The sequence below is a fragment of the Prinia subflava genome, chromosome 3 (genome assembly GCF_021018805.1).
Source record: "Prinia subflava isolate CZ2003 ecotype Zambia chromosome 3, Cam_Psub_1.2, whole genome shotgun sequence".
In the NCBI taxonomy this organism is placed as follows: Eukaryota; Metazoa; Chordata; class Aves; order Passeriformes; family Cisticolidae; genus Prinia; species Prinia subflava.
In genome coordinates this window covers 78,199,336-78,226,525 of record NC_086249.1, presented here as the reverse complement: position 1 = coordinate 78,226,525, position 27,190 = coordinate 78,199,336, and the positions used below count along the sequence as shown (strand labels likewise).

General features: G+C 40.8%; 1 protein-coding gene across 11 annotated transcripts in view; it reads right to left on the bottom strand.

The window, feature by feature from the left end:
• Positions 1 to 15,825: 15,825 nt before the first annotated feature.
• Positions 15,826 to 27,190, bottom strand: part of TMEM182 (transmembrane protein 182) — a 31,178-nt gene continuing 19,813 nt past the window's right edge. For 8 of the 11 annotated variants that reach the window (XM_063392645.1, XM_063392644.1, XM_063392643.1 and 5 more), the window contains 2 exons: positions 25,308 to 25,445; positions 16,280 to 17,455 (listed from right to left, as the gene is read on the bottom strand). In XM_063392645.1, coding sequence (XP_063248715.1) covers positions 17,232 to 17,455; positions 25,308 to 25,445 — 362 coding nt within the window. In that variant the 3' untranslated portion in view covers positions 16,280 to 17,231. Of the gene's footprint in view, positions 17,456 to 25,307; positions 25,446 to 27,190 lie in introns of all 11 variants that reach the window. The other 3 variants (XM_063392638.1, XM_063392639.1, XM_063392640.1) reach the window with 2 other exon arrangements.

The following is a 27,190-nucleotide window of genomic DNA, read 5'->3' as shown; positions in this document are numbered from 1 at the left end:
AAGGAATATATCATACAGTTGCTCAGTGTGCAAGAATAGCTACGACCTCAGCATTTAAAACAATATCTGAAACACATTTTAGGCACAAAAGTAGCAAAATCACTTCAGTACATAGCTTAGACAAAAACACAGACTGGCTGGCGTCTTTTTGGCATATAATACCACCTACACGGCCACAGTGCGAAGCTTGCCCTGGCAAAACCCTGCAATACTCGGGTTGGAAATGTTAAGAAATTTTAGGTTCCCTGAGGGGACTTTTGTTTTTAATCAGTTTAAAATATTAAAATATTTCTATCCAGTTCTGCAGTTTTCCCCTCTAATGACTTAAATCAATGTGCGAGGCCCAACTCTGCTGCTCTCCTACCATATGAAAATGATGCTGGTGTGTGCTTCGTACTGCCTTTCCCCATCACCCAGTGGGTGAATTTTGTAGACTGCCTTGTTAGTGGCACAGCAGGCCGCCAAAAGGAAACCGAGTTGTTTGTATGAGATGAGATGTTGGGCTGCCAACTGTTATAAATCTTGTGCTACTTACAGCTTCGGCTTTTCTTCAAGTCTACTCCACCCCCTGCTGTGGTTTCGACTGTTGGAGCAACATTAGGAGGCACAACTGAAAGCAGTAATATTGGCATTTGTGGGGAAAATAAGAGAAAATGCGAGGCACAAATGTTTCATTGCAAGAACTGTATGCATAAGACCTGTAGCTGCAGACATTTGGGCTCTGTGACAGTGGAAAGGGGATTTGCCCCCTGCAATATTTACCTGTAGCTGTATACATTGCCACCGGCTTGTTTTGTAAGTGTAACTGCTTGTAACCTTGCACGTGCCTCCCCACTGTCATATCATATTAAATGAGCTATAATTGTAGTCTATTAGAGTGCAATAACCTAAAAGTGATAGTGCATGACAGCACCTGTCAACACGTCATGGAGGATTGTACAGAATGCTGAATTATACCCATTTTATACCACATTAATGAGGCAGCTCATTCTTATCCAGTCATAAATAAACAGGTTTCAATTTCTTTATACACCATGAGAAGCTGGTTGGGTTTTTTTTTTTTCCTTTTGCACAGAGAGCCACAGAAATCATTATAGCATACATTATATTGCCTTAAAAGGAATATCAGAGTGTGCTCATTAATGACAGTGAGGATATTAATTTTATCATTATTAATTTTTTTATGAATCCATCTCGGTGTGATTGCTTCTTTCCATTTTTCTGAAAAAAAAAAAAAAAAAGAAACACATAACAAAAAACAAGACTTGTTGTCGCTAATACACTTTTAATATAAAACAAAGCAGCATCCAAAGGACAGAGTGATATGAGCAGAAACTTGATCCCCTTAAGATCAATGGCTGTTCTGGGGTCTGGTTCTCCCTATAAACTCTTTAAGTCAGGTTTGAACTGGAAATGGGAAGAGAAAAAAGGAAAATGACAGTAGGAAGAAGAAACAGAGACAATGAGAGGCTTTGAGACAAATCAAAAGAAAAGCAAATGTATAAAAGGACATGTATAGTGCCCATTATTTTCCATAACCCAAGCAGATCACGGTGTCTTCATTTTGGAGAGCTGAGCCATAAATAACTGCTTGTGCTCTTCTGCTGAGCGCACATGAGCAGAGGCTGACACATTCCCTGTGAGCGAAGATCTCACCCCCTGACCCAGACAGAGGCCCTGGGCATCAAATATACCTGGTCAGTGATTCTGAGAGATGGATGTGAGAAGGGTGGTCATCTTAGCTTCTTTCCTTTTCTTGCTCAAAGTTACTACGCTAATGTAAGAAGTGATCCATTCAGGAACTTTTAGGTAGATATATAAAGTATAATGTGCAGAAATAAAGCACACTTAAGAGAGAAAACGAGTAAAGAGTAGATGGCATTTATAAGAGAGAAAATAGTTTCAGTGTAATTAATATTAAAGGACTGGAAGAAACTGGCTACCAAACAAAATGATCACTAAATTCTGATCCTTTGCCAGGCATCTCCCACAGGGTCAGTGTGAAGGGTATCTTTTGGCTCCTGGGAAACAGCCTCTGCTCCTTCTTTGATCTTTGAACTGTTGCAGGAAGAAGAGCAAGCTTGAAAGCACAGCCCACAGGAGGCATGCCAGCTTTTCCTTCAGGAGTGAAAAAGAGATCCAGCCTTGGGAGCTGACACCTGGGCAGTCAGCATGACCAGACAATGATCTTGCCCACCCTCAGCTCCACACAGGACCCCCAAACCGCCCTCTGCACCTCAGGTGGCCACCAGCTTGCTACAGGAATGATGACTTTGGAGCTACTGGGAAAACCTGTGATGCTTATCTGAACACTCTGACACCACAGGCTATTTTTTTTTCCCCTCAGGACTGGTGATGGGTAATTTTGCCAGTAGTGGGTATCATGGACCGCTTAAGTAAAACTTTCTTCATTTGTCAAGCCTTATTTACATTATTTATTTATTACTTAAAAAGAAAAAATTAAATTATTTCATCACTTGACTATTTTCTCCCTAATCTTAGCTTCATAATAGAGGAATAGATTTAGAATTATGTTATTCATGTCCAACAAAAGTAAATTTAAAATCCTCATTTGAAAATCAAGCCATAATTTCCCTAAAAATTTGTTTACAACCTATTTTCCAACAAATGCACTGTCCTGTGAAAGAAGGGATGAAAGACAGAGGGAAGCAGTGTTTTTAGCTACTAGGCAAACAAGTGAGGTCAAAATTATTTCTGAAAGTGGCTTGATTTGACTAATAATTTTGACTGAAAAGGACCATTATTTCAAAAAAAAAGAGAAAATATTTTCATATTTTCACAATATTTTTCACATATTTTCTAAAAAGATATTTTTGTTCAAAAGTTATTTCTAAACTTCTCTAAATTTAAAATGCACTTAATGAGCATTTCAATTGCTCCAAATAAATGAATCATTAACTTTGACTTCAATGCCAAATCATTTTCCCTAACTTTTTTTTTTTTTAATTTTTCCGAGAAAGCCAATAAAATTTTATGCTTCAGGTCAATCCAAAATGAATGGGTTTTTTTCTTCAGTTTGACCAGTGAACTGAAAAATCAATTTTCACACAACTCCTCTTTAAAATGGCTTGGAACCGTCTAATTGTGCATGTAGGCAGTTACTTACTGTGTGATCTTATTACTGCTGTCCTAATTCTTGCTCTTTTCCTGCCTAGCTTTGTTGTGTTTTGCTCTGTGTCAGACCACAGACTGTTGCAGTCAGACATTCTGCCTTCCTGACATCTGAGATTTGTGTGCAGAGCAATTATTCCTATACCTAGTGCTACATAAGCAGTACAGGGCTGGGTCCTTCACGTGTCCATCAGTTCTCACTAGCTTCTGGATGCCCTCCCTGTCACTGCAAGTGACATCCCAGTACCCCATGGTCTTCTATTTTCCCCTGAAATTAATAATTCCATTTTACAAGTTAACCATTTAACCTTTCCTATCTGGCCTGCCCACTGTCATTTGAACTGGAAGCCAGCTCAAGGAAGGGAACACAACAGAAGCCTTTCAGATGTTCATAGCAGAGGGAGAGCTAAGTGTTTGATTTCCAAACAGGAAAGAAGGTGAGAAGAGATGGTTGGAAGAGTTTGGGTTCTACCTGCTCAACAGTGTTGGCAAAGCAAGAATAGATTAATGAATGCTTGGTTCTTGCTGTAGTTATAACTACAGATAATTCAAATATATCTTTGTCTTTCACTGTCTTTTCCAGGTTTTTGGTTGTTTGGTTTATTAGTTGATTTTTTATTTTCTTTCCTTTTGAAAGAAACATGTAGTAGTGCTTTCTGGTCTCTATTTGAGTTTATTTCAGTGGACTTCCACCACGTTTACAGCATGGCAGTAAAGGTTTCTTTGCAACCTAAGAACAAAATTTTAACTGAGATGCACTGTAAAAATGCTTGATTCCTCCTCAAAATAAAATGGATATTTCACCTTGACCCAGACAAATGGCAGATGCTGCCAAACACTTACTGTAGCAAGCAGAGACAGAGGAGAAAGCAAGGTTTGTTCATACACTGCCCTCAGATAAATATCAGTCATTCATAAATTACCCCTCTGTTGTTTTGATTTTGCTTTTTCTTTAATGATTTTAGTGTCCTTATAAAGCACTGGTGCATCTCTCTTCACCCCAAACTAACAATGCAGTTGTAACAAATCTTGCTTCAAACATGATGTATAGTCTGGAAAACATTTCTCTCTTAAAGGGGACTCACTGGAAGCTTATAAAAGAATCTTTCTATTTTTAAAGTGTTTCCCATATATCCTCTGGACATGTGTCATAGCTCTCTGCCTCTGTGAATGACTGAAGCCAACAAGGAATCTCTGCATTAGGCAGAGAACTGTGCACCGAAAAAACACTGGTGGGGGTGACAGTGAGTGATCAGCAGGAAGCTTTCACAGAAATCCTGACACTAGATTGTTTTCCAGCTGCAGAGAACTATTATTTAGATATTTGGGGTCCTAGCTCAGAAGGCAAAAGATTTCAAAGATGGCCAAAGAAAAACCAAACAGAGTCCAGACTCCAACCAGAGTTTAGTTCAAAAGAAGACTTTATATTTTTGGTGTTATTCATGGCCTCCTGAACGCTGGGTGCAGGGCAGAGCCTGGCACAGAGCAGAGAGAAGGAATCAACACCTGACAATAGGAGGCCAAGGGATAACTCAGGGAGCAACAACCGACACTGCTAGCAGAAAACCACACACGGCTTCGCATGGAGGGAACACACTATGGAATAAATTGTACCTACTTAATTAACTGTACTTAAAGTTCTATATTATTAGCAGCTGAGAGCAACTGGTGCCTTGGCACTGCAGCCAGTGTGGATTGCATCCACAGCCTGAACCTGCTAATTGAGCATGAGCAAGCGCACGCAGCCCGGCTGGCTGGCGGCCCAGGCTCCACCGCACAGCGAGCGAAGTGTCCCGGGTTCTTCTGCTGGACACCAGTGCAATTATGCATGTTAGAGCAGCACCACCTCTGAACCCATGCATGAGGAACAACTTGCCAAGCACTCGCTCGCTACATGACATCAGATTTGACACCTGACTTACAGGGGCTGTGCTGGGTACAGAAGGAGGCTTCCTTCTCCTCGGCTGCACTTCTAAATGAATCCTTATCTGACACCCAAGTACCACCCACATTTGCCAGCTGACACCCTGCGTCAGGCTCTGCTCCCGGTTTTGTAAATTCCATGAGGACCCCAAGGACAGCCAAAGTGCAAGAGCAAACAAATCTGGGGGCCTTGTTTTGGAGTTTGGTGGTGGTTTTTTCTATCTTCTATGCCAGTGGAATTTAAAGATGAGTACAAATGATACAGACTTGTGGAATGCTTAACATGGATTTCTTCAACTTCTGAGCTCCCTACAAAAGAAGTTTGCAGTTTAATTAGAATGGCTTACATCCAGCAACTGTATTCAGAATAAAAAAAAAATTAGAATATAAGGATATTTTCTTTCCTGAAATTATCTAAAATGGGGAGCGGGAAGAATTTATTTACATCCACACATTGTGAGTTTGTTTTAGAAGCATCCTGCCAGGACAGATACTTGTGGCTGGAGGCCAAGGGGACACCCTGCAGGCTGTTAGATGGGGTCCTTGTTGTCCAATGTGCTAGTGGGAAAAGCAGAGACTGATATTAGGCCTCTGCCCAGAACTTTTTATTTTTGTTGTGTTCCAACAGGAAAAGATTTGTGGAGTCTGATTGTCTTCATAGATGATTTCCTATCTTTTGAACTCTTCTTCTTGTTGAAGGTATCATGGGTAAATCACATTAGCTTTGATCTGAGCCTTTCCCAACACCCCATAAAACACAGCTTTGCATACCAGGGCATGAACAACAGCAATAAAAGGGTTGCACTTACGTGTAGGATTTTATGGATCCATCTGCCATCCATTTCTTCACAAGAGAAAAAACACATTATGAGTCTAAGCAGATGCCAGGTCTCACCAAACTGTTCATAGACAGCAAAACATCAAGCCATACCTATAATTGCCTGACCTGGTTGCTATACATTGGAGATGAAACTGAGGAAATCACTGATGCACTGACTCTGAGGGAGCACTTCAGGGAATGGAGATGTGAGGAGATGATGCTGAGGGCACACAAGTCCTTTCTCTGTTTATCCTTGACCAAACACGGTCCTCACCAGCAGAGTTATCTGAGTTTCTCTGAGGATGCAGAAGAAGGAAAGATGTACACAAGATTTATAATCAATTGAGGAGGTGTCACATTCATTCTGATCACACTCCCGATCTCTGAGAATGCAGAGCAGAAGAACAGGCATTGCTTCTGCAAAAATCCCCTGTAAATGGTATGCAGGAAAAATATGGGCACTGTTCAAGGATATGGCTAAGTAAATATGACTCCACATTAATAGAATTATGGAGTTATTTTAGCTAGAAGGGACATTTGGAGGTCATCTGCTCTGATTACCTTCTCAAAACTGGTCTTGCTTTGATGTTAGTAAGTCAGACCTACCATAGTGAGAGGGTTCAACTAGTCATAAAGACCATGGATTTTAGAGCCCTGGCAGCATCTTCTGACACTCTCAGTTCCACCAAACACACAGAAGTTGTCTGAGTCCCTGATGAGAAGCCAGGGAAGGACAAAGGGCCCATGCAGTGTTTGAGCTGCTGAATAGCACTTATTGAGCCTTCCCACTGGGGATAAAACTCTTAAGAACTGGGCCGACCTCAGTTTTCCCAGCAAGTGGGGCAATCCAAGACACATCCAATGTTCACATCACCAGTGTGTTCAGACCATGCCTAAGAGGAACTTCCTGTGAGATGGCCAACTCCTCTCTGCCCCTTCACATACTCTGTGTTTGCCGTCACAGAAGACTTACTGTACAAAGGAACTCTGGGGTCAAGACGTATGAAATATCTCTAGATGAGTGTCTTTCCCACTGTCTCCCATTCATTCTTTTCCTCTCTTCTCTTTTTCCCCATTGCTTTTGCTGCTATATAGAGTCCCGATATTGCTTAGGAGAGGTGACCATTTGACTTCTACTTTCCCAGGCCTCCAAACACCTTCCCAGCTGCAAACACAAGGGCAGAACATGGGCAAGCATTTGCCAGAAGGGCCCATGCCCTTAGAGAGAGACATTTTATTTGCACAGGCAAAAGCTCCCCCTGCATACCTAGGTGCTAGAAAAACCTGACCACCCAAATGTTTGTGCAAAGGGAATAAAAGGAGCAGGAACATGATGAGATGGAATCACTAGCTAGCTTTAGCAAACATGGGCTCTAATTAATTTTTTCCTCCCATTGTTTACCCAGCTTTGTATGTAACTGAGAGCTGAACTGGGCTTATCAGTAATTACCAACAGTTATGGAAACTTTACACATTATTGTGCTGTGTTACTACACAGGGTAGTGATCCATGAAGATGGGCAACTGCATTCATTGCTTAGCAATACCTTAAAAAAATCAAAATCTCCCCCAACCCTCTATTATGATTGCTGCGATGAAGGGGAAAAAAGGGGGGCAAGCAGAGGGTGGCAGCACGTCTGCTTCAGATCTAATTATGAAAGTTTCCAGGACACAGTGGCATGCTACCTCGGCAGCAGTGTCAGAGGATGCTCCGCCTGCAGCCAGGCTTCTTTCCCAGCCCCGGAATTGCATTTTCCCATTCCATAGTGACACCTGCTGGGAGCAACTGAGCGGAGACTCCCCTGCTGCTCTGCTTGGCAAGGGGCTGAGCAGTGCAAAATGAAGGGTCTACGGCAATCAGGCAGATTGAGTCCCCTCCTCTCCTTACAGATTGAGCCAGGCTCTTATCAGAGGGAAAACGGATGTCTGCAGCATGATTAATGCTCAGAAACACCTCACATGAGCAGCCCCTGAGACAAGACACTGGAGCATCACCTGGAGGCCTGCAGGAGAAAGGAGTGAAGAACATCAGAGGGCTATTTGCATGCAGAGGGCCAAATTTAGCCCATGTAGCAAGCAGGTGAAAGCAGGCTTGAATTTTTCCCCTTTGCAGGAGCTGAAAGGAAAGGTCATGCTCCACTTGCTGTTTGCTAACAGTCTTTCTGTAAATATTGGGCAGTGTAGGAAGAAAAGATCTTGGGCCAGTACCTTTGGTCTGATTCGATACGGTCATTGTGATGGCAGCTCAAACTGTGGCTTCTCTGTTTTTTCTATTCTCCTCTCCTCCTGAGGATTTCCACTGTTCCTCCCCGGCATTTAGATTCCATCATGCCTTGCATGGGGACTGCAATGCATGCATGCAATCATCAGGGAAATGGAAAAATCTTGCCCTAACCCTGCACTTTCCCCCTCTCGAAGCTGAAGGGAAAAGACAACTCAGGAGGAAAAGTGCCAAAATGTTTTAGAAATAAACGACAGACACCAGAGTCATCACACATTTTCCTAGGCAGGATAGTAATTTCTGTAATGTATTTTTAACCGTGAGGAGTGATGGGAGGGAAGCCACTTAAATCTAATGCAAATGAAGGATTTGTCAGTTACGCAGTTCGTATAATGTCATACGTAGAAAATGTTATAAAAGTGGAGGGATTATGGTGAGGAGAGACATTTCTAAAATTGGAGGCCTCCTTTTAGGGCTTTAGCCCCCTCACTCTTTCAGATCACTGGGAACGTTTTCCTCCAAGGAAGGGCAGGAGTCTCTCTCAAAAATTGTCACAGCTCTCTAAGCTACATGTTACTTAAGAAACTTCACTCTCCTCACTGCTACCTCTTCCAGTTTTTGCCAACTGCTTCTTCTCCTTATTTCAGTTCTTCAGTGATCCCCAACCACTTTAAGCACAGCAGGGCAGTTTCCAAATTCTTCCAGGCTATTTCCTTACTCCCTTCAAGGCAATGGCAGCTTCTGTGACCAATAACCGTATATAATATGGAGGCTTTCTGCTGTTTTGGTTTTAATTCCAGATTGGATTAAAGGTGCTAGAAACAGGGCCATTTGTCCAGCTGATGCCAAGTGACAGCATCAGTTTATGGGCACATCTGGAATTTCTTCGCAGCAGTGGTTCAATAGGGTTAATTGCACTGACCTCATTTATAAAGCACTTAGAGATCTTATGAATGAATATAAGTGTTTAAAAAAATCCAATGTATTATAGTTATTAATATGTATTACTCTCATGGATAATTATTTAAGCAAGAAATTATTGAAGCACCCATTTACCGCAAAAAGTAGAGCAGCACTGCAGTCACAGGAGCCTGCCAGGCTGGAAAGAGCATTTAGCCCAGCATTTGGGGCCGTCCTACCCCAATAATGGCCTTGGCTGTTATTAAAGCTCCCGCGAAGGGTAAAACGTGCTTAAGCGTATTAGCCTCTACTCGATGAAGGCTGACAGACGTGAGACCCTCAAAATAAACAAGGAGGCCGAGATACCTTTAAAAGGCTAAACCCTGAGCTAACAGCGAACGCTGAGCCGCGGGAGCAGAACAGCCGGGCTCTCATTAGCGCTAACAAGCCGCTTTCCCGGGAAGCGGCTCCCGGCAGAGCTCCTTTCGAGGGGAAATGAAGCCCCCCGGTGGCCGCCGGGCGCCTTGCAGCCCCCGCTCCCGGACCGGCCCCGCACCGCTCCCGCACCGCTCCCGCTGCCCGCGGCTGCCGGGCCCCCTGCGGGTTCGCGCCGGCCCCCGGCGCATACAGCAGCACGGCCCTGGCCCACACCCTCGCCAAAACTGCGGCCGCCGCCTTTCCCCAGCCCCCGTTAAGAGCGGCCAAGTGCCAGTAAGCTCCTCTCAGGCGAGGGGTTCCGTCCTGTCTGCAGCAGGTTGCACAGGGGGGGCGTGAATGACACCCATGTTCCCTCTGAGACAAAAAACAAATACAAATCTCAACAAACACGATGCGGATTCTCCCTTTCACAGAGGAGGAAACTGGCGGGCGTCCCAGTCTCGTGAGGGGAGAGTTTGGTTTTGCCAACTATTTGTCTCAAGGCTGGCGTAGTTCAGACGCCAATACAGTACAAGTGTTCCTTCCAAACTTAAAGGCCACACCTTTGGCATTCTTCACTGGCAGGATCCAGGTGCACTGAGAAGCTGGCGTGGGCTAAATGCTTTTTTGTTAAATTACTCTCTCAAAGTCCTATCTTCTTCTGTTATTGAGCAGGTTTTAGACAATTTTTGCATCTACTGGTATTCCTGCATGTAGGCACACAGGCAACGACTGAACAGGAGGTTTGTGCAGATCCTTAGATCTGACCAAATAACCCAAGCAAATGGCTGATCAAGGATACCAAGAAGCAGGGCCTTAGCTTCTGCTCTGGACTCTCTAGTTCATGAATTCCTTCCTACTCTTGACTGCAGAAGCTCTCAATTAAATTCAAGAGCCCACAGCTGATTCATGCAGAGTCTTCAATGCATTTGTTCATTTCACTGGAGCCGTGGAGATATGGACACAGATTACCAAGGGCAATCTGAAGAGTATTTCATTGCCATTGAAATACGCATAGAATTTGTTTGGGTTCCTTCCTTCAGAGAAAAAATGTCAGACACGCTTTTTTACAGCAGTTCATAATTGGAATATAATTACTTAATATTCCCATACATCTGAATTACAAGCAATGCTTCTTATTGCAGAAAGGTTATCGAAATACTCACTGTATGAATCACAGGTTAGGCTTATAAGAGGGTCTTACGCAACAGAACCAACTGTCACCATCCTGTCTTTGAGTGTAGTGTGTATGTCACTGCCTTGTGACAGACTTTGATGGGATCATTTGTACAATAAGGCACTCCTAGGTTTTCATTACAGCTAGAAAAATGAAGCTGATAGAAGTTAGCTGGCTTTTTAAATCAGACTAGAACTTTTGTTTTCTGATGGATATTAGAAGCAAGTGCGTCCCATGGGTTGCATTCTCTGTAGATACAGAGAGTAGCCAGAAAAATCTTCCATGGAAATATGAAACTCAGTTCAGCTTTTCTATAGTAATGTATCAATCCAGCTAAAGAGCTACAACTTACACACACCACGTTCTGTTCTGAATCCCATCAGTCTCATTTCCCCAGGCAAAATTAACACTGGGGAAAGCCACAAATTATTGGCGTACTGTGCAACTTCAAAAACATAACAGGCACTTGGAGCTACAGTGATAGGATCACAGCACTGGTACACAAGGCCTTGTTTCTGTGGGGAAAGCAGAGAGCACAACCCAGGTTATTGTTCCTCCTCTCTGGCCCTCTCTTTGTCTTGCACACCACAGGCACAGCCACCATCAGCTGGCAGATTACAGTACTTAGGCTAACTTTTTCAAGCTAGCTGTCCACATGCACTGCTACACAGGCACGTCTTGGAGACTGCACTCTAAGCTGTCCCACGTGTGAGTCCTGGAGCAGCTCACAAAGCTCTTCAGGCTCCTCTCAGCACCAGGCACGTGCGGCACTGTTGTGTGCATGGCACAGCACACCAGTGCCTCGAAGGATGAGGTGCTTCAAGGGAAGCTTAACACTTCCCTCCCTAAAGCCTGCTTTTCAGAGAAGGCTGAAAGGGTGCTCTTGTAATGGATTATGTGGTGCACATGCCAAAGAACCAAGCTACTTAGCACTAGTCCCAGAACATACAAGAATATGCTGTACATATTGCTTTGACTAGCAACTTGTTATTTAAAGTTCAGGGCAAAGATTTAAACCCTGAAAAGGTTTTTTCATAATTGCAGGGGGGAGTGGAGGGGGGAGGATGATGACAGGATGATGAGCAGGATTTCAGAAAATAGGAATAAAAAAAAGGTTACATAAAAAACTTCAGTTTCCTAATCAAGACTCACTGGAGCTTCTTTGCAAGCACTACCCCATATTTCCTGAGAGGTTAAATGCAAGCTGATGATTCCAGCTCCCGAATTTAATACATCTATCAGAGTTCACAATGAGCTGTGCACGGGATCAGTCACTTTGTTTTCCATGGAAAATTCTACTATTCTCCATTAATAGAATAACTAAATTCCCTGCTAAATACAGCATATTTATTGGGTAATTCTTCCTGGGACTAGCTTTTCTTGACTTTGTTCGATGCTTTGTAAAATTCAAGATTAGTCTTACGATATTAAGAGCAGGTTTCAAATCTATTTCAAATCTCATAAAGATATGCTCTACTGCTACAAAATCTCACCCTGAACTGAATATGCGAGGACAAAATTAGTCCTTTTCAAGACAGAATCATCAAAGATCAATGACCATCAAAGAGCTTTACTTGGAGGAATAAAGAAAGAGGCCAAATTTCAAGATAAGGCAGACAGTCAGTGAGACTGGAGTGCTTGAAGCTGCTGGAATTTTTTTAAGTCATTCACAAATACTATATCTACCCTTGACAGGTCATTTCATTCTATTTAGCACTTTTTATTCTCTGTGGTTTATAAGCTCTTAAGCAAATGTAAGAGGGAGGAAAAGCTAACGTGTCTGATAATACACTATATCAGGCTGACAACCTAACTGAATTTCCCCTGTGGTGCTAGCAAAATGCTGTTCCAAAAAGTAATAATGCATACAAAAAAAAAAAAAAAAAAAAAAAAAAAAAAAAAAAAAAAAAAAAAAAAAAAGAGAGAGAGAAAAGGGGGGAAAAAGGATCACAGAGATCATGCCGTCACATTTAATTTCAGAGAACAAAACCTGAAGCTGATTTCTCTTTAGATCAGTTGTATACCAGTTGGAACATGGGTGCCTAGCACTGCGACAGAGTAATATGATCTGAGCTTTAAATAGCTGCCAAATAACCATGTGGTGGCTGGCAGCATTAAACGTGTTGCAACGAGAATGATCTGTTTCAAAGTAAAGCCACATAACAGAGGATTAGTCAATCTGATGTGGTATAGAAGAGGAGGGGGGAACGTTTTTCATTATCCTTCTGGGTTTCTTTCTGGTTCAAATGTGTTTCCAACTCAAAGTTGCATTAATTTAAGCTCTTTCTCTCAACTGGTTTAAAACCTGAACCATGTCCAGGTCATTTCAGATAACATCTCCTAAGTTACTCGGGTACAAGGTGGGGAGTAACAGTGTGACAAATGTGAAATAACACCACTGAGACTGTTCCCTTGATTTAACCTAGTACAGAGTGGCTGCCTCTCAGTGTGAAAGGCACCTTCCCTGTGCAGAGCCGCTCTCCACCTCCCACCCCCCATCCCGCTACCATTCCCCCACCTCCCTACTTTGTACCAAATGCATCCTTGCCAGATTTCAGGAACAGATAAGGAACAGAACTACAAGTAACATGGGGTGATTTGTACTCCAAGCCCTCTCCTTATCCTCATAGCAAAATGTAGAACCTTACAGCTCTCTATGAGGCACTTCTGGGCTCTTTGGGACATAGGGGAAAATCAGGTGCAGTTTGAAGATGTCTAATATAGGAGTTGCTGACAGCCCTCCATTGCTTCTTACCTTCAAGTCAAATGGCTCTCCCGATCACTATTGTAAATATGTCTCCTGGGTAAATAAGGCATATAAGGACTGAAAAGACAGACCAGTTTTGGTCTTAAACTGGTAATGTGAGTGAGAGACATAGAGGGAAAAGTGGTGCTGTAAGTACTTGCGATTCTTCATCCCTTCTGTCACTTTTGATTATACATTACTGACTTCTGTTTTCGATTTCAGTGTCTCAGCTGCATCAGTTCAGACTTACTGTAAGTTAACAGCAGACTTTCATGGGAACATACTTTATCTAGCCTTCACTGCCTGGGAATCACACTGCCAAAAGGACAAATAGGAACAGGAGAGCCAGAGAGCCAGCTGCTGCATCAGAAGGTAAATAGCTCATTTAAGATGCTCAATATGACTTCTTAAAAGATAATAAGCACAATACGTTGCAGTCAGGATAAGAATGAAGACAAAAATAGACACTACTTACAACTGTCCTACTAGCAGTTTTACTAGCACACTACAGAGTACAGTCTCAGTGGGCACCCTGCGGAGAAATAAAGCAGGCCTTTTTTTGCATTTCCTCAGAGAAGAACACTGTTCTGCCTCACTAATGTGAATGCCAATAAACAGACACAAATTTCATGAAGGTCATGACAGCAGCCATCCAAAGGAGTGAAAAGAATGAACTGGGGCAAATCCTTTTCTGACTGGTCTGGTCTGCAGCTGCCTTTGCCACATTGCATTGGTGCATCCCCCCGGCATCAACAACAGCTGCACAGAGGGCTGGCAGATGGCACCAACAGAGAGGCACTCACCTGTCTTTTTCTCCCTCCTTTCTCACCTCCTTCTCCTCATTTTCACACTGCTTCCTTTGTGGGCAGTCATAGTCCTTGCCATGTTTACACTGGACAAATGGATGATTTACAGATTGAAAGTAATCAGAAAATGCTTTTTATTTATTCTTCTTCCTCATTCTTCCAAACACATTTCTTAAAAAATAAATCTCTTTTCTTCCAATATGATCACAGGTTATTAAGCCAGCTGGGAAATTATTAAGGGAAAAAAAAAAAAAAAAACCACAAACAACCAAACTCCCAGCTCCTATGGATTTGTGAGAAACACAGTTCTTTGACCAATTTCACAGAATATTTTGATTAGTGTGTTTAATCCCCTTTACAATATTTTATTCAGCTCTCAGGAAATCCCTGCATCCCTGCCAAGGATTTTCTAGACAAAAGCATATCTGGAAGAATGCCACAAAGCAAGTCTCCTTAGCTGGCCTGTCTTCCCCAAGTTCTTACAAGCCCATTCCCCTGCATATAGCTCTTTAATGAAATCAGAAGAATGAGAGTTTAACTGTGCTTTTAGGCAATATCCATCCAGAAATGCCTCCCCACCACCCTTAACACCATTCCTTGGTCTGCAGCAACTATTTATTTCATATCACATGCTTACCTACATACAGTTTTTGGAGGGAGCAAACAAACCCCACCATTTCAGAAGGAACCTGACTTTCAGTTCTGCCATTAAGAGAGAATCCAATTAAAGCAAATTGATAGAGCTACAGACTGCTGCCAAAGTATGACTTTGAGTGAAAAATTTATGTGGACTCAAGAAATTTCTACTCGTGTTGGAAAGGCTTCCAGATATTTCCAAGGGAATCTTTAGAAATACCTTGGATCTCAAAAGCCCTTACATCCACAGTCTGACCCAAAGGGTTGCCTTCAAGAGAGGATGTCTTGCACACAAAAGTGTAACTAATTTAGCTGCATAATGGAGAGAGTTCTGAAGATGCATATGGGCTGAATTAAGGGCGCCACGGGAGCCTTTGGCTCAATCCTTGCAGAGTTTATTAGTTGCTGCTGCACACATGGTTGGTTGGGTTTGCTGGAAGAGGTCCAGCTCTGAGGCACCTCTCAATTCCTCCAGCTTCCAAAAGCTGCAAGTAAGTGGCTCAAGCATATTGTCCCCTTTAAGCTCTTGTGGAGAAGGACTGGCCCCTGCAGAGAAGCAGACAGGGTTTGGGAGGGGGTACCTAGTCAATAACTCTTGATTATTAAGTTTACCTTCACAATTACCAGTGAGTGTCCTAGACTGTAAAGAGGGCAAATACCAACAGAATGTATTATTTGAGAAAAAGTATGTGATTGTGTAATTAAAGGCAGGTATATAATACCATATGTACAACGAGCAGGGTTAATTTCAGCATTTCCTGACTAACCAATGCCATTATGGTGTAACTCTAATGTTCTCCGGATGGATATCATTTATGTGAGGTTCATATATATATGCTTATGAATATTTGGTTAAAATTCACCCATCATGCTCTCTGACACAGTAATTAAAAACACCGTCTTATTTGCCAATAAAAATATTTTTGTGAGTTGGTAATTATTCTAAACCCCACAGTCCCAGCTTCCCTACCTCCCACTCTTGTTGTCTTCCTGTTCTGTAATGTATAACACTAATCTTGATGAGGGAAAAATAAATAAGTAGCAGGAAAGGCTGGAAAGCTTCCAGTCACAAAACCTCCCAAAATGGAAGTAACATCCAATCTGGCCCACCACATCTTCTCTGTGGGCACTCCTTTCCTGCCTTTTAGCAATGCTTTCAGTATTCATAACAGCTGTGGAATTAAGCATTATGAACAAGAACAAACTGACATGCAGCCTTTACTTTTCCCCATCAGCCCCACACTATTCTGCATTGAGTTATAAAGTGAAAACCAGCACACTCTCAGATGGATGTAATTTCTATTTGGGCCCAGTGCCATACAAAGTCTCCCCATTGTTAAAACTCAACCCCATCTTTTCCATACCATGCATACAGTCTCACCCTTACCCCATCTTCCACACAGATGTGCACACACACACAGAACCAGCCACTCCTACAATGCAGAACCAAATCCATCTCCCCTGCTGTCTTAGCTAGGCTCATTGCTTTCCCTAGCAAACCAAGTAGGCAAGTTGGATTTGGTTTATAATGCAGATTTTTAATATGTGGTAAAATGAAGGCTGCATAAGACACATATTTTTTATGTCCTAGATATTTTCTTCATAATAAAGCTTTTTTAATAAAAAATTAATTTTACACAACCATGAAAATATTTGTTAGAGGAGCCAATTGTTCCACTGAAAAATAAAAGGGTTAAAACTTAATTAAAATATCAATGCTATAATTCAAAATACAATTTTGGCATAACTTCAGATAGTGATTGTACTATGGCATTTTGGCTTACAGAATCATGCAACACATGGATTTCAGAATACAGAAGTATACAGCTTTCAAATGCATACCGAAAAGAGAACTGGGTAATAGAACAGTTAAGCTTTTACACATTCATGGCAATTGTCTTCTCTCTCGTCCTCTTCCTATGGATGCTGCATGAACAACTGCACTCTATTTTTATAAAGTGCAGACATGTTTGCTGCCATTAAAGCTAAGGCAAGTAGTGGAAAACAGGAGAGGAGGTAGATTGAATTACTGTGTTTGAATGTTTGCCTTCTCCTCTACCTTGTACCATTCTCTGCAAACAGAAGTACAGTGTAAATGCTAAAAGATAAATGTATAAAATGTTGATTCGAGCCAATTCATGATCATGTTTTACTTGCAGAAAAATTTTGTCTTCTTCTGTTTGTTAACCTACAAAAATGTTGCTAATAGTACAATGTGAAGAACCACAAGTGTACTTTCTAAAGAATTAAAAACAACTAGTTGGGACTAAAGGTGGTTTCTTCCTGTATTGAGTTTTGTGTCCTTTACCCTTAAACAAGTACTAGAAGAACTTCCAGAAGTCTGCCTGCACACTTAGGAGTGCCATAATGGTAATAATGTACAAAATTGTGCTCCAGTTTACACTTGTCACAAAGTTTCACAAGTATTGCTGTATTCCCTTCACCTGCCTCTGACTAGTCTGAGTGTAAATAAATGGCTCGCCCTACCAACAAGAACAACATTCCTGCTAATAAAGCAAAAAATACTCCTATAGGAGCCAACATAAATGACCAGCCATAACGTACATAAACAGCAAAGTCTGGGCAATCCATTTTTTTCATGTTTGTGTAGTTTTCCAGATCAGCCATGGCCTGGATCCAGATGACATACATCAGGACTACCAGCGAAAACAAGACACCTGGAAAAGAAACACCAGGTTTTAACAACAGAGTGTGAGACATATGCTGGGTGCATTTACTGTATTACCTAAAAATCCATCAGTGCTTGAGGTCCTGTCTGCACAGCACAGTCAGCTACCATTGGATAATTTTTGCCTTTGGCTTCCTCTAACTAGCACTACCTCCACCTCGCTCCTTGCACTGAAAGGCATACTCCCATGACAAAGGAGATAACTGGTTTTGGTAGGCAGACTTTGATGCCAAAATTCATGGAAGTATTTACTGGTTTGAATTCAGGGGTCAAGGTGAGGGAAGGAAGGGGAATGGAATCTAGACAATCAAGAAAAAACTGTACTTTGCTTACCAAAGTCTGGCACTGTTTTTATCAGTCTTATGGATGAGATATAGAAAGAAGTGGGAAATCTTTCTATTATCTTCACCTCTCTGCATTTGCTTCTTTATTCTTATGAAAAGGGCTGCATTTGGAACACAAAACTTCAAAGTATTCTACTCAAATATTTTGCATAAAATTCAAAGATGCTTAATTTAAAATAATACACATTTAGACAAAAAGCTCTTGGTAGAGGAACAAAACCCAACAACAATTAAATAATAACTATGAAAAAGGCTCAAATTGGATACAACAGTTTTCTGAAATTAATCCACCACATAATTCACAGCCTTTTCCCAACCACTCCTCTGAAAGGCCTTTGAATTGTTTATATATGACAGTAATAGGAGCACATGTCCTTACAAACTTTGATAATCTCCTTGTTACTATACACCAGAAGGAGATATAAGAAGAACGTGCTTTCCAAAGTGTCAGTTGCATTCCTAATATTTTATTTCACTTTAGAGGAATGTGGACACTTGAGAAATGCAAGCCTGCAGAACAGATGCTCCAGAAGAAGATTTGCTGGAGGACCGAGGGCACGAGCCTAAATTTTTTGCATGCTTCAGCCTGTACCCATTTGCTCCCTGAGCTCCAGCTGTCACAGCAGAGTTACAGCAGTAGGGCCATCTATTCCAACATTAAAATATTTGAGGGACACCACCCCATCATGTTTTTTATCCCAGAATGTCCAGGTACCTCATTAAAAGACAAGTCAGTGCACAGTCCTGGGAACACTTCACTGCCAAACTTGAGACTACAGGCTGTATGTCAAAGGTATTTGTGGTTTCTTCTCCATCTTGCTAAATACTTGCAATGCAACCTTGAACAAAAGTGACATTTGTGGCAAAAACCACAAGTGCACTTTGTAAGCACCCATGGCAAGGCATTTATTTCCGTATCCACAGGTCCTGGTAACCTTTGATGGTTACCTTTTCCCATTCCCACCCTGAGATGCTGCCTCACAACCTCCTTTCCTTGCCCTTTCTGCCCATTTACCAGGGAGCAGCTGTTGTTCCCACTCCCTCACTTGATGCAGACAAAACCAGGCAGGTTAGGTGCAGTAGCTTGGTGATCTGGTGATTTTCCTGTTACTGCTTTATGGACAAAATGTAAAATCTTTACATACATCCTGAACATAGGACAGGTGAGAGCTCATGGCTCAATCCTTATAAATACTATCTGTTGAAAACCAACAAAAAAAAAGGGCTGAAGTACTTAACCTGAGGCATAATCAAAACATTCACAAAGGATCTGCAATTTCTAGGAGGCTGAAATAATAGTAGGAAAATCAAATAAAGAAGGAGGCAGAAACATTTCATGTCTATGAAATACACTTCCAGGATTACAGTTTTTGCTAAGGTTCAAATTCCTAACAAAGTTTGAAAAAAAACAACACTCAACTCTAAGAGGCATAAATTCAATTTGGAAAGTATTTTACCTAAGTAAAACTCAATTTTGATGGAATTTAGAACTGTGCTTGTATTAAACATAAAACCACTGAAACAACCAGAGAGAGGGATCGCCTTAGGGCTAGACATGAAGAATAAGAATTTAAATTGAAGACTCTTCAAATATAATTCAAATTGAGCAGAAGATTCTTAGAACAGAACATCTAATGATAACAGATAATGTAGGCAATACAGGAAAATCAGGAAAAAACAGAGCTAGTAAGTTTTGATTAAAAAAGTAGAAAGATTCAGGGACAAATTCATAAACGGAGTTATTAAATATATGGATTTTGTTCAAGGTTTCAAAACTTGAAAGAAATTATAGGCCTAACATTTGGAAAGATACATTAATAATCTGGAAAAATCCATAAGGACATTGGAATTTACCTCTTCAACTGGCTGTGCTAGTCCTCTATTTAACCTCTACACTGGGGAAACATTAGTGCAAAACAATAATTACATAAAGAAGTGATGTATACTCCCTTACTATAGCAGCAGGTAAGTATAACCAGGACTTGCACATCTGGAAAGCCCTCTGGCATCCTGGGTAGAAGCAAAGTTATGTAGAGCAGTTAGTCAGAAACATCTGTCATTAAAGCAAAACTGCATCAAAGTGCTTTAGTCTAGAAATGGGCACCCCTTGCTTTTCAGGCACTCTGAAGCAACACCTATGTGGTTAAACTAGAATCAATACCATGTAGGTGCAAAATAGCAAGCCAGTGGTGCCAGTGGTAAAAAAGCTTCAGGGGAATCTATCATCCATCGGGTGTGATTTCACAGCAAGTTGTTACACCTGTGAGTGGCGAATTGTCGAGTATGAAAATTTGCAGAAGAAATGTATGCCAAGTAGAGATAAATGTCCTTCCTTAAAAGGGAAGAAAAAGAAAGGAGGAATATGTAAACCCTCAGTTAATAAGGCACTAAAAGAGTATTTAAGGGTTCTCATCACTTGCTAATGGAGACTAATTAATAGGTGTATTACTTAGCATGTTCAAAAAATATCTTGAACAATAGAATCAGACTAAGTAAAAACCATGTTCTGTTGCCTCCACCAGTATTTCATTCACTAGCACTCCTTTTGTCTAATTTTCACAGAGTTATAATTTCACAGGAGTTAAGCCCTTAGACAGTTTACTGAATGCATCTTTATCCTGAGAAATCTGCTTCTGCAGTCTTGCACTGACCATCTATTGTGAATGTTGTGAACTCTTAAAGGCAGGCTCCAAGACAAAATTACTGAGATTGAAAAATTTCCACAATTTCTTGAAAAAAATATTTTTAGGAACAGTGTGTGCTGTCATATATTTCTATGTTTTTGGCATTTAGACCTTTTTCACAGAGTGCAGGCATCCTTTTCCCTTTGCCTTTTAGTGAATAAAAAACAGAACAGCAGTTGCATGAGTCAGTAATGATGGGGGAAATTATTCCTAGAACATGAAATATGTCTGCGAGAGATTAAGACAAATAAATACTTTCCTCCTAGTCCTTTTTCTTTCTTTTTTTTCCATTTTGCTTTTTTTTTATAAACACACATGTTTGAAACACAGCTCTGTGCAGTGTGATAAGACACGGACTTCTCTGAGGTCACTCTTTTCTGTCTTTCACATTCATTCTTTTGAATTTCTTTCAAACAAATACTTGTGCATATTGTAGAGGAGAAAGAATACAGAACCTTTAGAAATGTCTGTGAATTCAAGAAGCAGTTTGCTGGCCTTTAGTACTGATTCTTCCCACGTAGAAATGCCTTTCACTTGTCAATGGTGAATGGCTGTTTATGGCATGAATCTTTTACTATGCAGACGTGAAGACAACAGGTGCTGGAAAGAATGATGTGAGCTTTTTACTTATGCCTGAAAGTTTAGAACTCTTTATCTCACTTAAGGAAAACTTCTATGTGTGTGTGTATTTTTTTTATTACATGCATTTTGCTTTTCATGTCCTCATTTCAGATCCTACCACCTAACTTGGCCTCTTGTGACCTTTATTTAAAAATAATGGTTGGCATTCTCTGCTGAAGTACATGCAGAGGTTCCCATGCAAAAGTTATGGGAGTAGCTACATTGTCTCTGAAAACAGATTTTGTCCTCATCTAGTATCTCGAATTAAAGTACCATCTTTTTTCACTCTTTTGGCAGGAAGCAGCAGTCATACTTCTAATCTTGCTTCCTCACCAGGTGTGATTCTGCAATGCTCTGTGCACATCCTGGTATATTGGTTATTGGCATCAGTACAAGAGGACAGTTTTCACCACCCCCAGGCAGAAAGGCACAATGTAATAATGGACTTTATTGAAGGCTGCTCTAAGAGATCGTTTTATGGCAGCTTTCCCTTCTTTTCCTATGACCTTTGAAGCAACTATAAGGTTTCTTACAGTTTTCAGTACCATAGCTCTCTGATGTTGCAGACATGAAGATGAGGCTGCAAAGGCAGCACTCAAGTCACTGACTGTGGTATTATTGAACTGATACTCACTTTTCCCCACAAGTATTGCAGGCGTAGTTTCACCTGTGGCCTCAGGTGGTTAATAAGGTTACAAAGTTTTGCTATTCCCAATTAAGAAAAAATGGGTCAGGAAAATTACAGATGGTGTTAATTGTACTTATAATGGCCATGGAATAGCAAAGGCTAATATCCTAGGAGGAACAGAGAAGGTAAGACTTTGGAGAACACACTTCAATCTGTGTGGAGAACTGGTAGGCACGATCCCAGAGAGGCTGCCTTGAAGGGCAAAGGGGCCTAGAAGCATCTGGTGTTGCTCATAGACAATTTCCTTAAAGTACAAGAATTCAAGCAGGTCTGGCAAAAATTAAAATTAACTTCATACAGAGCTGCATTAGCAAGAACACGGTCATCAGATTTGAAAAGACTATTATCACCCTTTATTCAACACTTGTGATATCATACGTGGTAAGCTATGTCCAGTTTGGGTCCCCACGTGAAACAGAGATACTGATAAACTGAGATGATAACCCCAAAAAGGTTAGGAGAATGGAGAACAAGTACAGGCTGAGTCTAGAGAAGAATCCAGTCTTCATTTTTATAAGTGGAGTTACAGAAAAGATAGGGACAGAATTTTCAGAGACCTGCAGATTTTCAGAGACTTGACAAGATGAGATGTAATAGCCACAAACTGAATCAAGGGCAATATCAGGTGAAAACAAGGAAAAAACAAAACACTTCTCACAATGAAGTTGGTCAAACTGGGACAAGCACCCAAAGATGCTGCAGAACAACAGCTACTGAAGATTTTAAAAACTTGATAGGATAAGGCTCTGAGCTGCCTGATCCAACTTTGAAGACAACCCTGCTCTAAATGGGATGTCAGACTTGATTGCCACAAGAGATCCTTTTCAACATAAATTTGTGTCATCCAGGATCTCTGTTTAGGCTTCTTGAATGGATCCCTCCAAAAGGCAAGGGGATCTGCCTTATCACAGAGAATGTGAGGTGTCCATCTGAGTGTTTCTTACTGTTGACAATAGAAATTTAAGCAGTTGGTTCATACAAAACAGCTTTCAGATGGCTGAACAGTTGGCATGAATTTCATTCCCAATAATATCTTCAGCTACTTCCTGAACCCTAAGACGTCACAGCAGATCATGCTACAAGCTGTACTCTTCAGTTGAGGGAGAGCTGTTATCTGCTGCTAATTTTTAAGTTAAGCTTGCATAAGGATAAAGATACTTCTGTCCTGTGGAGTCCCTTGTGCCTTACAACACAACACTGTCCAATAACAGGTATTAAAATTATGCCAGCTAACATTTTTTAAGACATGTAAGTAGGAAAAAAACTGATCTCCCTATCCTATTCCTAACTTCCAAAGAACAATCATTTTGTCTAACTTCCTTCTCAGAAGACTATTATCTACAGTAAAACACATACTTGAATTTTGTGCTAAGACAGCATCCAGGCTCTATCAAAACAATGGTTTCTGTCTTAGAAGAACTCTAACTTCACCAAATCTAAGTGACATTAATCTAAGTCCCATTACATTATTTCATTTTCCCACTAGGTCTGTGTTTAAGTAGATGCACACCTTGGCTACATCCTGATCACATGTTTGAGAAGTGATAAATATGCACCACTTCTCATCACTCTCCCCTTCCACACCCTGCTTTGATTTGGCAGGCAGTAAATGAACAGGCTCTCTAGTCCTGAAGGAGATGAGCAGAGGAAGGGATCAGGGCAGAAGGGACACAGTAGAGCACATCACCCTCTTCTGCATCAGATTCTATCTTATTTTGCTCTCTCTTGAGCAAGCCAAATGGGTCCTATTCTCTCCTGCCATCACTATTTTTTGACAAATTATAGCAGGATTTTGCTAAAGACCTTTGCTTTTCAACAACAGTAATGGTAATAGTAAAAATAACATAGCTTTTTTCTAAACCCCCAATTGAGAACAGTCCTGAAGTTGAATCATGCTACATACAGAGAGAATAAAAAAATCAGAATTTCCCTTGAAGAACTTTTGCTCTATAGGGAAAAAGGGTAAAGGGGCAAAGACACAGATCCAAGGTCGCACACTAGGATAATAAAGCTCACTTAACTTCACATACCTAAAGAAATAGTCTCTCTAGATTCTCCTAGTAAAGGAAAGAGAGGTGTAGGGTTCCTCCACAGCACATTCATCTGATGCAATTAGGTCCCTCTCTCAGTATGAAATGAATCCCCAGCTGGGGGAACTTCTTACATACCTACTGTTTTTACTGCCAATGAATGTTATTGCCTCTTGCAGACCTCCTAGGGAAGCCAAGGGAGGCTAGCACAGGCTTGGGGATCTAACTTTCCCCTACCTAAATGAGGGCAGATGAACTGACCCAGAGTGGAGAACACAAGCATCGCTTTGCACCTCTGCCCGTCAGTTCCACATCTTTCAAGTGCCCTTTTCCTCTCAAACAGCTTCTGCTACTTTCTACTGACAGCTGAGGTTTTCATGCATTACAAATGCAGAAAAAGAGCAAGACTCACATGGGCTCTTGCCCTGCAAATTAGTGACAAAAAGCATTGAAATATCTTAGAATCTCAGTCAGCCTATGAATATCTTTTGTATGTCTTTTAAAAGTGTGGAGGAGTAATTCTCAAGAGATAAAATGTAAGTATGCAGGATTTTCTTCAACTAAAATATTATAAAATACTTCCCACACTTCACTGAGAGTCCTTTGGAAGGGAATAATGATCTCTAGCTGTGTATGAAGAGCTTAGAGGTGCAGTGGGTAAGCAAGGTCAGGGGATCAGTATGAGAAGCAAAAAGAGAGCCCAGGCCTTGTGGTCCTGACACGGGTGGCTCTGCCCTGTAACATAATATGTTCTCACAGGGCTGCCCCTCACTAGGCTTTAAACCAAGGAGAACAGCAAGGGAGCACATACTGTCATTTACATCCTATATAACTATATCTTACACACCGGTGACATCTTCACAGACTTTTCAAGGTTAAGCAAACAGCGTGCTAGTGAGCTGTCCGTATCAGCTGAATCCTGGGAGGGTGCACCCTACACCGTACATGTGGGTTATGGGGAAGGAGGGGATTCAGTTATTTGTTATCTTTCATTCACGGAGGTTTAGAGCTCCTACTTACTCATATATCCAAAGCATTTTCCTGTATTGGTTATGTAAATGTGTTTTGTCTCCCAACTTCTTCAGAGTCCACTGTAATTATCTTTTGCATCACTGATAAAGGACAAAACCCTCTCCTTAGCTAAAGCCCTTGAGAATCCTTAAAGGCAACATCCTTAAATATGCATTCTTTTTCCTGTTAAATAAAGTAGATTGAAATTGCAGTGTAATTCCATGATCTGTCCAGGATATGGGGGGTTTTTTAACCTTAACCCAAAAATAGCTTTTATAATAGCTTCATGACTAATAACTGTGCAAAGAATTGTCTCCAAGACAGGCACTCCACAAGCCAAAGGATAGAAGCATATGCTCTCTCTTTCTTTCAACCATGATTGATACAATTTTTGGTTAAGGAAAATGGAAGAAATAACTTATCCTTTCTGCCCTATAATTGACTGAGCAAACAGCATACCCACCAGCAATGATGAAAAAGCCTCCTCCTGCTTTGTATAGAATGTGACTGGCAAAAGGAGCTGCACAGATGATGAGGAAACTAGCCACCACAACAGTGAGCACTCCCAGGAGCATAAGAACCGTCCAGAAACCTCGATAAACTGGAGAAAAGAAAGAAGGAAGAAAAAGAATACAATGTTTTTAGAACTTATCTAAAAAAGATTTTCCTTTCTCCTTCTCTTATCACTTGCATATACATTATATATCATGTGGATCAAAATAGATTTGATTACTAGCCCTTACTTGCTGATCATGGAAAAAAGCATGTGAGTTATTGTGAAGGAAATCCATCCACTGAATATTTAGCAGTATCTTTAAGATAGAGTCTGACCAAACTGACCCTCTTTAGAAGATGGTACAGCAAAGCGATAGCAGTGATTCTTTGGAATAAGTGATTGGACTGACAGAATACAATGATTTTACCAAAATTGTGTGGAAGAAGCAGAGACTTGCAACATCTTGACACTCTTAATGCCCAGACTATATCACCAATAACATTCTGTAAGTTCTCTACAATTTATTGCTGGATAATACTCCTTATGTATAGCCATATTCAGCAGAAAGAAACTTAAGCTAGGAGCAAGAAGAAATTAAGAAAACGTAAACTGTACTTCTGAAAAAAAGCTAAGTATCTTAAACCAGCCTATTTCTGCTCTAAAGCTCTTTGTATTTTATTAAATTTAAAATGTGATGTTTCAGAAGCCCCTGTTAGGCAGTGCCAAGCAGTGCTGAATTAATGGATGCAGCTGGTGATAAATGAGCTGAGAGTTTTGTGACATACTCTGGCCAAAAGAGTCTTTCTAACAATTAGTTTTTAGCTGGTTAATTGCACATCCATTTAACAAAGTCATCATTTTATAAATGCTACAAGAGTGACATAAATTTCTCCCATGAATTTAAAAATTGGTACATTAACACAACCCATTAGTAAAATTATGAGTTGTAAAGATCTCCATCGTCAGAGCTGAAAATCTTGAAGCACTGACAATTCAGTCAGTGAAAAACATTTCCACCCAACTGAGGGAAAGCATATAAGCCAGCTGGCAAGTCAGGAAAAGTGTATCACAAAAGAAACTGCCACTTATCATCTGACAGCACCTACTTACTGTTATGGAAAAACACAACCAAGCAACTATTATACTGGTTCATATCCTGAAAGATTCAAATTCATACAGCTTGCTAGAGACAGCTATTCAGTAATAATTCAGGTTTGCTCTCATCTGAAATTTGAAGGTGCTCTAGGCATTAGCAGCTCCTGTTTCCCACTAATATATTTCAAAAGTCTACGGTTTTTAACTTGACCAGCTTAACTCAAGATAAATAGTACATCTTCAGCCCTGTAAATATATTAGCTAGATCACGCTCGCCACATTACATTAGCCACACTTTTTAAATCACACCCTTTTTAATCCAGGCAAACATTCAGAGACATAATTTTCCACCACACTGATCAGCAGATTTGGGCATAAAAAGGATGAACATGTCTGAAAGTACCTGGAAGAAGGGTTAAAATTGTGGTTTGGTTCATATACAAGTCTCCACTTCACATAAACAAAAAATTATTGGAATAGTAGGTAAGAAATAAGGCTATGGCTCAGCAAAGCAGTTAAATGTGTGTTTTGCTTTAAGTACTACACCTCTTATGGGATTTAGGCACCTGTTTAAAGTTAAACACATAGTTAAATGATTCACTTAATGCAAATGAATAGTGAATGGAGACCTAAAAAGGTAAATCTCTCAAGTCCTTCAGTCTTGGGTTTCTGAAGCAATTTCATATTATTTTACTCATGGGGCTACTTTGATAAGCTTCACTGCAGTCTCCAAGTCTATGGGACATTACTTCCTC